Source organism: Microcaecilia unicolor, chromosome 2, assembly GCF_901765095.1.
Source record: "Microcaecilia unicolor chromosome 2, aMicUni1.1, whole genome shotgun sequence".
Classification (NCBI taxonomy): Eukaryota; Metazoa; Chordata; class Amphibia; order Gymnophiona; family Siphonopidae; genus Microcaecilia; species Microcaecilia unicolor.
The window spans coordinates 631,147,327-631,160,497 of NC_044032.1; the positions used below are offsets into that span (position 1 = coordinate 631,147,327).

The 13,171-nt window shown below is 43.0% G+C and overlaps 1 protein-coding gene across 1 annotated transcript in view; it reads left to right on the plus strand.

Annotated features, from left to right (window-relative positions):
* The window catches only part of LOC115461694 (malate synthase-like), a 96,418-nt gene that overhangs the window by 70,257 nt on the left and 12,990 nt on the right, over positions 1–13,171 (plus strand). The window contains 1 exon segment of the mRNA XM_030191719.1: positions 5,442–5,509. Coding sequence (XP_030047579.1) covers positions 5,442–5,509 — 68 coding nt within the window.

Genomic DNA, 13,171 nt, shown 5'->3' on the forward strand with positions numbered 1-13,171 from the left:
CCTGGAGGTTCAGGACAAATATATTCCACGTATTAGAAAAAAGGGAAAAAAGACTAAACGTCAGCCGGCGTGGCTAAACAGTAAGATAAAGGAAATCATTAGAGCCAAAAAACAATCCTTCAGAAAGTGGAGAAGAGAACCAACTGAAAGTAACAGGATAGATCATAAGGAATGCCAAGCCAAATGCAAAGCGGAGATAAGGAGGGCAAAAAAGGACTTTGAGAAGAAATTAGCGTTGGAAGCAAAAATACATAGTAAAAATTTTTTTAGATACATTAAAAGCAGGAAACCGGCCAAAGAGTCGGTTGGGCCGCTGGACGAAAATGGTGTTAAAGGGGCGATCAAGGAGGACAAAGCCGTAGCGGAGAAATTAAATGAATTCTTTGCTTCGGTCTTCACCGAGGAGGATTTGGGGGGACACCGGTGCCAGAAAGAATATTTGAAGCGGGGGAGTCGGAGAAACTAAACAAATTCTCTGTAACCTTGGAGGATGTAATGGGTCAGTTCAGCAAGCTGAAGAGTAGTAAATCACCGGGACCTGATGGTATTCATCCCAGAGTATTAATAGAACTAAAAAATGAACTTGCGGAGCTACTGTTAGAAATATGCAATCTGTCCCTAAAATCGAGTGTAGTACCGGAAGACTGGAGGGTAGCCAATGTTACTCCGATTTTTAAGAAGGGTTCCAGAGGAGATCCGGGAAATTATAGACCGGTGAGTCTGACGTCGGTGCCGGGCAAGATGGTGGAGGCTATTATTAAGAATAAAATTGCAGAGCATATACAAAAACATGGACTGATGAGACAAAGTCAGCACGGATTTAGTGAAGGGAAGTCTTGCCTCACCAATCTAATGCATTTTTTTGAGGGGGTAAGCAAACATGTGGACAATGGGGAGCCGGTTGATATTGTATATCTGGATTTTCAGAAGGCGTTTGACAAAGTGCCGCACGAAAGACTCCTGAAGAAATTGCAGAGTCATGGAATCGGAGGTAGGGTATTATTATGGATTAAGAACTGGTTGAAAGATAGGAAGCAGAGAGTAGGATTGCGTGGCCAGTATTCTCAGTGGAGGAGGGTAGTTAGTGGGGTCCCGCAGGGGTCTGTGCTGGGTCCGTTGCTTTTTAATGTATTTATAAATGACCTAGAGATGGGAATAACTAGTGAGGTAATTAAATTCGCCGATGACACAAAATTATTCAGGGTCGTCAAGTCGCAGGAGGAATGTGAACGATTACAGGAGGACCTTGCGAGACTGGGAGAATGGGCGTGCAAGTGGCAGATGAAGTTCAATGTTGACAAGTGCAAAGTGATGCATGTGGGTAAGAGGAACCCGAATTATAGCTACGTCTTGCAAGGTTCCGCGTTAGGAGTTACGGATCAAGAAAGGGATCTGGGTGTCGTCGTCGATGATATGCTGAAACCTTCTGCTCAGTGTGCTGCTGCGGCTAGGAAAGCGAATAGAATGTTGGGTGTTATTAGGAAGGGTATGGAGTCCAGGTGTGCGGATGTTATAATGCCGTTGTATCGCTCCATGGTGCGACCGCACCTGGAGTATTGTGTTCAGTACTGGTCTCCGTATCTCAAAAAAGATATAGTAGAATTGGAAAAGGTACAGCGAAGGGCGACGAAAATGATAGTGGGGATGGGACGACTTTCCTATGAAGAGAGGCTGAGAAGGCTAGGGCTTTTCAGCTTGGAGAAGAGACGGCTGAGGGGAGATATGATAGAAGTGTATAAAATAATGAGTGGAATGGATCGGGTGGATGTGAAGCGACTGTTCACGCTATCCAAAAATACTAGGACTAGAGGGCATGAGTTGAAGCTATAGTGTGGTAAATTTAAAACGAATCGGAGAAAATTTTTCTTCACCCAACGTGTAATTAGACTCTGGAATTCGTTGCCGGAGAACGTGGTACGGGCGGTTAGCTTGACGGAGTTTAAAAAGGGGTTAGATAGATTCCTAAAGGACAAGTCCATAGACCGCTATTAAATGGACTTGGAAAAATTCCGCATTTTTAGGTATAACTTGTCTGGAATGTTTTTACGTTTGGGGAGCGTGCCAGGTGCCCTTGACCTGGATTGGCCACTGTCGGTGACAGGATGCTGGGCTAGATGGACCTTTGGTCTTTCCCAGTATGGCACTACTTATGTACTTATGTACTTATGTACTCCCCTCAGCCGTCTCTTCTCCAAGCTGACAAGCCCTCGCCTCCTTAGTCTTTCTTCATAGGGAAGTCGTCCCATCCCCGCTATCATTTTAGTCGCCCTTCGCTGCACCTTTTCGAATTCTACTATATCTTTCTTGAGATGCGGCGACCAGAATTGAACACAATACTCAAGGTGCGGTCGCACCATGGAGTGATACAACGGCATTATAACATCCTCACACCTGTTTTCCATACCTTTCCTAATAGTGTGGAGGAGTGGCCTAGTGGTTAGGGTGGTGGACTTTGGTCCTGAGGAACTGAGTTAAATTCCCGGCACAGGCAGCTCCTTGTGACTCTGGGCAAATCACTTAACCCTCCATTGCCCGCCGCATTGAGCCTGCCATGAGTGGGAAAGCGCGGGGTACAAATGTAACAAAAATAAATAATACCTAACATTCTATTTGCTTTCCTAGCCGCAGCAGCACACTGAGCAGAAGGTTTCAGTGTGTTATCGACACCAACACCCAGATCCCTTTCTTGGTCCGTAACTCCTAACATGGAACCTTGCATGACGTAGCTATAATTCGGGTTCTTTTTCCCCACATGCATCACACTTTTAAAGGGAAAGGGAAATGGGACTTGATATACCGCCTTTCTGTGCTATTTTGCAACTACATTCAAAGCGGTTTACATATATACAGGTACTTATTTTGCACCTAGGGCAATGGAGGGTTAAGTGACTTGCCCAGAGTCACAAGGAGCTGCAGTGGGAATTGAACTCAGTTTCCCAGGATCAAAGTCCGCTGCACTAACCACTAGGCTACTCCTCCACTATCAACATTCCAAGTAGAAGCCTGCCCTTGCAGATCAGCAACGCGGCCACGCAGGCTTCTGTGTCTGTGAGTCTGACGTCCTGCACGTACGTATAGGGTAACCTCACTATAACAGTAAATCTCGATCCAAACACTCTCACCTAATTTTTATTCCTGTTTTAGAATAAGGAAGGAAAAAGACCTCATACGACTGCGGGAAACATCATAAAGAAAGGGATCACTGAATCAGCGAATCTACATGCACACAGTTAAAAATAGCAATCATAGGTCAAAAAAACCTCCCTTTACCTTAATGTAAGGGAGCACCACACTGTTATTCATTTCGTCCTGCTGAGACTGAGCGACCATCCATTGGGATATGATTATCACAAAGATATGTGTCTGTTTACAGTAACTTTAGCTGTATGGCAGAAGTGTGAAGATTTTGTGGAACATTAGACACTTTTTAATTTTTGATATCACATTTCCTTTTCCGCCTCGGCAGACTAGCACCACCTGCTGCAAGGTGGCTGAACTGCAGCTGTGAGAGAGTGTTTCCTCCCTCACAGCCTAGAATGACAGTTACATCTTCTTCTGCAGCGCTGACTCCTAAGGTGGAACTTAGCAACAGGTTACCATGATTCGGATTATTCTTCCCAATGTGCATCACTTTGCATTTCTCTGAGAGAGAATGGACTCGGGCCCCTTCCAAAGCTGCAGTACCTGTTCAATGGCAAGTGGGGTAGCTCAAGCCCCGGCAGTCGAAGAAATCCGCTAACTGTCACCCCCTTCCTCCTCATACTGCCTCAGGAGCGAGGAAGTCAGGATGCCTCCAGCCACCAACGCTTGCACTCCCCCAGCATGCATGAACTGAGCATGCTCAGGGAGTGCTGGCATTGGCAGCTGGAGGCACTCTGCTGACTTTCTTGTTCCTGAGGCAGCACAAGAAGGAAGGGGGCTGCTTTGGCAGTGAAATTCTTTGACTGGTGGGGGCTTTGGCATCCCCACCAGCAAAGGTATGATATCTAATGTGGGGTGGGAGGGAGAGGAAATGCATTCCCCTCCCAGTCCATCCCTCTGCCCCCCCCCCCCAGTGGACTGCTGGCTATGCCCCGCCTTTAATTGTACAATTAATCGTGATTAAAAATTGTAATAAAAATTCAGCCCTAATAAATATGTTAAATAGCACCGATCCCTGTGGCACTCCACTATTCACCCTCCTCCATTGAGAAAAATGGTCATTGTTTTCTGTCCGGTAACCAATTCCTAACCCACAGAAGAAGATTAACATAACACAACACAATATCTTATAGTCCGCTATCTACCTTTTGGTTCTATGCGGATTACAAAAGATAAATCTGAAAATTACCAAGCTTAAAAATGTTACATTATAATAAAATCAATAAGAAGGTAATAAACCACCGATAATCATTAATCTACAGAATTTAACACAAATTTCCTAAACAGATATATATTAATCATGTATAATGCCTGTAATCTAAAGCAGAACGCATACAATTCAAAATAGATTTATCTAGTCTTGCTGCTTGGAAAGCTAAGAGATTCTCCAATAACTTGAGCCTCTTTCTACCCTTTAAAAAGGGATAAATTGAAAGTTTGTATGTCTCATGACTTTTTAAAGATAATGATGTCATCAGTTAATAATAAGTTATCTGGCATTAAACTTGTAGAACTGGTCACTGCACCTCAAAAAATATATAGTGGAATTAGAAAAGGTACAGAGAAGGACGACAAAAATTATAAAGGGGATGGGATGACTTCTCTATGAGGAAAGGCTAAAGCGGCTAGGGCTCTTGAGCTTGGAGAAAAGACGGCTGAGGGGAGATATGATAGAGGTCTATAAAATAATGAGTGGAGTGGAATGGGTAGATGTGAATCACTTGTTTACTCTTTCCAAAAATACTAGGACTACGGTGCACACAATGAAGCTACAAAGTAGTAAATTTAAAACGAATCAGAGAAACTTTTCTTCACTCAACATGTAATTAAACTGTGGAATTCGTTGCCAGAGAATGTGGTAAAGGCGGTTAGCTTAGCGGAGTTTTAAAAAGGTCTGGATGGCTTCCTAATGGAAAAGTCCACAGACCATTATTAAAATGGACTTGGGGAAAATCCACTGCTTATTTCTAGGATAAGCAGCATAAAATGTATTGTACTGTTTTGGGATCTTTCCAGATACTTTTGACCTGGATTAGCCACTGTTGGAAACAGGATGCTGGTCTTGATGGACCTTCAGTCTGTCCCAGTATGGCAATACTTATGTACTAATCTAACCAAAGCAATTTGGTCTTGCCATTGTTAAGCTTGAACCCATGTATTGAACTGTAGTACTCTGTCACTGAGATACAAGTAGTGACTATAGCTGATGTGATTGCCTGCAGATAAAAGCATGCATAAATTTACAAAAAGATAGTCTACTCCTGTAGACAGAGCACTAACCTCACATATTATATCTACAGGAAACGGCCATTTCTATTACCGTGGTCAAGTTGAAGATTCCGCAACAGCAGAAATTTCCAGATCACAGGTAAAAGCACCTAAAATCTAATCCAATTATGTCATTATTCAATGGGACATGTAACCCGTGGGCTGTTAGAAAATCTGATAGAGGCTAGTGAGGTGATTGGTCAGTTGCTCAGCCTGCTGACCTTATGTAATATTCCATGGACAGTCTCATGACCGCCTTCTAGCTGGGTGGTAATAAAAATCTCTCTTTTAAGAAATACTTTCAGATCTCTCTTATTCCTTAAAAGAGGACTACCAGAGAATGTTTCTTAAAGAAGACTTATGTAAGTGAACACTATTAGTTAAGGAGGTTCTAATTTTGGAAATATCTGATAAATGTGTCCCTCTTGTATTTTTTGTAAACTTTATTTTGAATTCCATGAATGCATTTCAGATGGAACCAATACAACTCTAAACAACCACAAAGTCCGTCCATTATTTTAGCAATCTACCATTTGCAACAGCTCATTCACAATTTTCATGTTTGTGATTTTCCTCCTCCCCCCCCCCCAATTTATTCCTCTCCCATCCCCTTCATATCTTCTTCCCCTCTTTCTCCGCACTAGTATCTTTCCAAGAGGGGGCTACGTTGACTCTTCATACCCTCCTGGGAAAACGTAAACATGCTTACTTACAGCTGTTATCCATTCTATTTCATAAGTACATAAGTATTGCCATATTGGGAAAGAACAAAGGTCCATCGAGCCCAGCATCCTGTTTCCAACAGTGGCCAACCCAGGTCACAAATACCTGGCAAGATCCCAAAAAAGTACAAAACATTTTATACTGCTTATCCCAGAAATAGTGGATTTTCCCCTAGTCCATTTAATAATGGTCTATGGACTTTTCCTTTAGGAAGCCGTTCAAAGCTTTTTAAAACTCCGCTAAGCTAACCGCCTTTACCACATTCTCTGGCAACAAATTCCAGAGTTTAATTACACGTTGAGTGAAGAAAGGTTTTCTCCGATTCATTTTAAATTTACTACATTGTAGCTTCATCGCATGCCCCCTAGTCCTAGTATTTTTGGAAAGCGTAAACAGACGCTTCACATCTACCCGTTCAACTCCACTCATTATTTCATAGACCTCTATCATATCTCCTCTCAGCCGCCTTTTCTCCAAGCTGAAGAGCCCTAGCTGCTTTAGCCTTTCCTCATAGGGAAGTCGTCCCATCCCCTTTATCATTTTCGTCGCCCTTCTCTGCACCTTTTCTAATTCCACTATATCTTTTTTGAAATGCGGCAATTATGGTTGAATATTCGAGGTGCACCATGGAGCGATACAAAGGCACTATAACATCCTCATTTTTGTTTTCCATTACTTTCCTAATAATACCTAACATTCTATTTGCTTTCTTAGCCGCAGCAGCACACTGAGCAGAAGGTTTCAACGTATCATCAACGACGACACCTAGATCCCTTTCTTGGTTCGTGACTCCTAACATGGAACCTTGCATGACATAGCTATAATTCGAGTTCCTCTTTCCCACATGCATCACTTTGCACTTGCTCACATTAAACGTCATCTGCCATTTAGACGCCCAGTCTCCCAGTCTCGTAAGGTCCTCTTGTAATTTTTCACAATCGTCCCGCGATTTAACGACTTTTAATAACTTTGTGTCATCAGCTCCACCCTCCTCAACTCTCCCCATTAGATGGGCTCAACCTTGTTCTGCTTAATAGTTAGGTAGCCAACTACGAGCATCAAATGGTCCTAAATTTGTTGAAAACTCTTCCATCTTTGGGTAGTCCCGTGTACCCAGGTGCACTCCATTATCATTAATTTATACATTGTGTTAATATTACAAGCGTCCTCACATTTCTAGTTGTATAATATTGCTTTTGTTGCTAATAATTATACCCTTACTGTTCTCACCACCGAGGTATTACCATTTTTGTAAAAAGGGACATTATCCCTTCTTCAGTCACATGGGACTTCCCCCATCTCCAAGGAATTGTAATCTGAGTCACTGATACGTTTGCAAATAAATTTTCTAACACTGGCAATGTCTGTAAACTGCTCTTTCAAAAATGTCCAGCTAAGCGTCAACAGGGCTGGTGCTAGGGTCTCTGGCACCCCCATGCAAACTATCAGTCGGTACCTCCCCCTTCCCCCCACCCCAGCATCTCCTTTCTTTCTTCTCCCTCCCCCCTTCTCCCACCCTGCCCCCTTTCCAGCCCAGTGCCTTAAACGTTGGAGAACAAAAGGGTTTTGTTTTGTTTTTTACTTATTTGACAGCTTTTTTATTTATTTGAAAACTTCCCCTATGTAGATATAAATATCATGAAATAAAATTGAATATCGCTAAAACTGCTTAAAAACTTACTGTACCTGGTAAAAACAGCACTAATAAAGTCTGTATTTTATGCTCATTTTTCAACAATACAGTAATACGTGGCCAAATTTCAGTGAGGTGAGGATATCCTGCTTACTGATGGGTTTATCTTAATTGTTATTGTAATCTACCTTGGGAAGGAATATACTGTGAAATTAAATTCAATTAAAATTAAATTCTCCTTTCATTGGGGCACATGGAATCACATCTTCACCTCATCTCTTTTGTACAAATTGATAATTCTGTTTTGAGCATGTTTCAGGGACAAGTGGTTTTCATAGGTCAAAATAATAAAAATAATTATTTTCTTTCATGCAGATCTCTCATTTGTTTAAACACAACTAAATGTGCTATAAGCCCCTAATGCAATTCATTGGTTTTCTTATGTTTTGTCCTTGTGATGAGTGTGACTTATACTGTGCCAAAACCTGCCTGCCGCCCCCCCCCCCCCCCCCACCGCCACAGTTGCTGCCCCCTCTCACATACTAAGCCCTCCCCGGTCCTATCTTGAAGAGCCCTGGTGGTCTAGTGGCTTCTTTGGGGGCAGGAAAGAACTCCACTCTTTCCTGCCCACTGTTGCTACTGTGCCCGGTGCTGCTCATGTTTTCAAAATGGCTGCCAAGACTAGAAGCCTTGGCAGCCATTTTTAAAACACGGCAGCGGTGCAGAAAAGCAGAGCAGAGACAGACTAGTTTCAGCGGGCAGGAAACAGTGGGATTCTTTCCTGCCCCCGCAGAGGCCACTATACTACCACGGCGGGCCCTTCACGGCAGGACTTGGGAGGGCTGTAGTGTACGGCGGCAGCAGCCAGTAGAGCACAACAGGTAAGCAAAGCATTGGCAGGTTCTGGCACTCCTCGATTGTTGGCACCTCTCTGAGGTGCATACCCTGCTTACCGCATTCCACCAGCTCCACGTCAAGCTTCCAAAATAGGCCATGGTGTGCATGAATTACTTGAGAAATAAGTTTCTTGTGTTTCAGGAGAAGAATAAGTCTTGCTGCATGTAGAGCTGGCTTCAGTATTAAGCAGTCTAGGCAGTTGCTTAGCAGTGGTGTACCAAGGGCGGGGCGGTGGGGGCAGTCCGAGTGCAGGCAGCAAGGAGGTGCACTGAGCAGTCGCGTGGCTCATGGCTCTGACAGTCCCCTGCCCCGGTACAGGAAGCTGATGTCACAGGGAGCAGAGGACCTGCAGAGCTGCGACTGCTCAGCACACCCCCCTACTTGGAGGAGGGGGGTGCTCACCCCGGGGTGGGGGGGGGGGGAGAGTTGCACTCTCCACCCCAGGTGGCAACAAAGGTAGGTACACCACTGTTGGTTAGGATGGCAATACCTGAGGAGTAGCAAATAGCAGCTGTAATCAAAACAAAATAAGTCGACAGCCTCGAAGAACTATCAATGGAAACTTTTAGCAATAGGAAGGGTGCCCAAAATTCAAACAGCCCGTTTAACCATGTAATACCTAGAAACACAGAAAAATGAAGGCGGATAAAGACCATATAGCCTATCCATGCCATCTACTATTCCTTCCTCTCCCTTAGAGATCTTACGTACTTGTCCCTAGCTTTCTTGAATTCAGATACAATTTTCGTCTCCATTTCCTCCACCAGGACGACTTTCCAGAACTTCACCACCCTTTCTGTGAAGGAGTATTTTATTAGGTTACTCCTGAGTCTGTCCCTTTTCACCTTCATCCTATGCCCCTTAATTCCAGACCTTCCTTTCAATTGAAAGAAACTCGCCTCCTGTACATTTGTGCCATGGAAATATTTAAACGTCTCTATCATATCTCCCGTCTCTCACCTTTCTTTCAAAGTATACATATTGAGATCTTTACATCTGTCTCCATAAGATTTATGATGAAGACCACTCACCGTTTTGGTAACTGCTCTCTGGACTGACTCCAACCTGTTTATATCTTTTTGAAGCTGTGGTTCTACAAAATTATACATGGAGGGGCATAATCGAACGCGAACGCCCATCTCCATGGGCGCCTATCTCCGAGCACGGATACTCGAAGGGGCAGGACAGACCGTATTTTTGAAAAAGGGCGTCCATCTTTTGTTTCGATAATACGGTTGCTGCCGGGCAAATGCATCGGATTTGGGCGGATTTGAGCTAGGCGGTATCGGTTTTCAGCGATAATGGAAACCGAAGGCGCCCAGCTCAAAAACGAACAAATCCAAGGCATTTGGTCGTGGGAGGGGCCAGGATTCGTAGTGCACTGGTCCCCCTCACATGCCAGGACACTAACTGGGCACCCTAGGGGGCACTTGTAACAAGTAAAAAAAAAATACCTCCCAAGTCCATAGCTCCCTTCTCTTGGGTGCTGAGCCCCCCAAATCCCCCCCAAAACCCACTCCCCAGAACTCTACACCATTACCATAGCACTTATGGCTGAAGGGGGGCACCTACTACTATTACTACTTATCATTTCTATAGCGCTACTAGACGTACACAGCGCTGTACACTTGAACATGAAGAGACAGTCCCTGCTCGACAGATCTTACAATGTAATTAGGACAAACATGACAAACAAAAGATAAGGGAATATTAAAGTCAGGATGATAAAATAAGGGTTCTGAACAAGTGAATAAGGGTTAGGAGTTAAAAGCAGCATCAAAAAGGTGGGCTTTTTGCTTAGATTTGAAGACGGCCAGAGATGGAGCTTGACATACCGGCTCAGGAAGTCTATTCCACGCATATGGTGCAGCAAGATAAAAGGAACGGAGTCTGGAGTTAGCAGTGTAGGAGAAGGGTGCAAATAAGAGAGATTTACCCAGTGAACGGAGTTCCCGGGGAGGAATGTAGGGAGAGATGAGAGTGGAGAGGTACTGAGGAGCTGCAGATGTGGGTACAGTAGGTTTTGGGGGCGGTTTGGAGGGCTCCCATTTACCAGCACAAGTGTAACAGGTAGGGGGGGATGGGCCTGAGTCCACCTGCCTGAAGTCCACTGCACCCACTAACAACTACTCCAGGGACCTGCATACTGCTGTGATGGAGCTGGGTATGACATTTGAGGCTGGCATACAGGCTGGAAAAAGAAGTTTTTAAAGTTCTTTTTTTTTGGTGGGAGGGGTTAGTGACCACTGGGGGAGTCAGGATTAATAGAAAGGTTATAACAACGTACAGTTTGATAAAGATAATACAAGCAGAAGATAAGGTTGTCGACCAGTTAATTAGATCAAAAAACGTAGACTATTGTGAAAATATTTGAAATGAATTTATGAAGAGATGAGGTTTTAACTTCTTTCAATATTGCTTATAACTAGAATGGAATCTAACAGATTTTAAATGACCAAACCAAATTTCTTTTCATTTACATTTATAGATAGAAGCCAAGCGTTAGGCTTACACATAAGAGAATGTTCTTCTAAGTGGTACAGTTAAGCAAGTCCATATTTAAACTCTACAGACAAGTTAATATTCTACTGGTCTGAATCATCTGTGTTTTTCCCCCATAAAGACTGAGGGGAAAAGACTTAGGGGCCCTTTTACTAAAGCTTGATGCGCATTACACGCAAAGAACCCATAGGTATAAAATGGGCTTCTTAGCATTTAGCATGTGTTAAACTTGAATATATGGGCCCCTTAGTGAATTGGCCCCGTATTTATGTAATTAAGTCAACAGACCTTTAAGTATATATTTTCAGTTCCACAGGGGCAACAAAACAACTTTATAATGTCTGTAATTAAGATTTTACATCTAAGAAATCAAATATTTAAACTTGTTGCTGTCAAGCAGGCAAGCATTTAAGCTGATCAAGCAAAAAACATAGTAACATAGTAGATGATGGCAGAAAAAGACCTGCATGGTCCATTCAGTCTACCCAACAAGATAAACTCATATGTGCTACTTTTTGTGTATACCTTACCTTGATTTGTACCTGTCCTTTTCAGGGCACAGACCGTATAAGTCTGCCCAGCACTATCCCCGCCTCCCAACCACCAGCCCCGCCTCCCACCACCGGCTCTGGCACAGACCGTATAAGTCTGCCCAGCACTATCCCTGCCTCACAACCACCAGCCCCGCCTCCCGATCTTGACTAAGCTCCTGAGGATCCATTGCTTCTGCACAGGATTCCTTTATGCTTATCCCACGCATGTTTGAATTCCGTTACCGTTTTCATTTCCACCACCTCCCGCGGGAGGGCATTCCAAGCATCCACTACTCTCTCCGTGAAAAAATACTTCCTGACATTTTTCTTGAGTCTGCCCCCCTTCAATCTCATTTCATGTCCTCTCGTTCTACCGCCTTCGCATCTCCGGAAAAATTTAGCCTTACCACAAAAAATCATTTAGTCTGCATTTAAACGTTCAAAGCTGTTACAAAAAAAGCAAGCACTTAAGCAAAGCAATTAAAGATATATCAAACAAGAAAGCACACATTAAAATTTAGTGCTATTCACCGTGTAAAACGTTTAATTATATTGCAAAAGTTTAAACTTATTGCAAATTAGCAAACATTGAAACCTACCAAAAACAAACAAGTAAAAAACAATTAGGCTTATTATAGTTGGGAAAACAATGAAGCTCTATTTGTAGGTAAGGAAAGATCGAAGCTTACTGCAAATATACAAGCAGACTTTCAAGCTTTTCTGATAAGAAAGTCATCACGTAAGCTTATTCTAGTCAATTAACTCGCCAACGCAAATCTTTAAAGTTAAACAAGTACAAATTTTTTGTAGCAAGCAATTGTTCTTGCAGACTATCAAATATTTAAAACATTCAAGTTTTATAATAAGCAAATATTTAAATTATTCTAATAAAGTCAATTTATAAGCATACTGCAGATTAAAAAAAAAAGTAGACCAGATATTTAAACAGCAAGCTTAAATTCAAGATTCATTCCAGCCTTTTGTATAGAAAAATATTCTAAGGATATGCAGTAAGTCAACCAGCATATAAACGGAAATATATAAACAGGATGGAGTCGCTCCAGAGGGCAGCTACGAAATGAGTAAGCGGTCTTGAATTCAAAAATCATAGGGACAGGCTTATGAACCTCAACATGTATATGCTGGAAGAGAGGAGGGAGAGAGAAGACATGATAGAAACGTTTAAGCATCTCAAGGGCATTTATGTACAGGAAGAGAGCCTTTTTCAAATGAAGGAGAGCTCTGGAATGAGGGGGCATATGACAAAGTTAAGAGGGAATAGGCTTAGGAGTAACCTAAGGAAGTATTATTTCACAGAAAGGGTGGTGGAGGCGAGGGCTAATGTGAGCATAGCGACTCTGGCGGAAAATGAGTCGCGTATCAGAGTTTTGGACTGATTGAAGAGGAGAGAGATGGCTAAGTGGGAGGACGGTGAGAAGCAGATTGCAATAATCTAGGCGAGAGGTGATAAGAG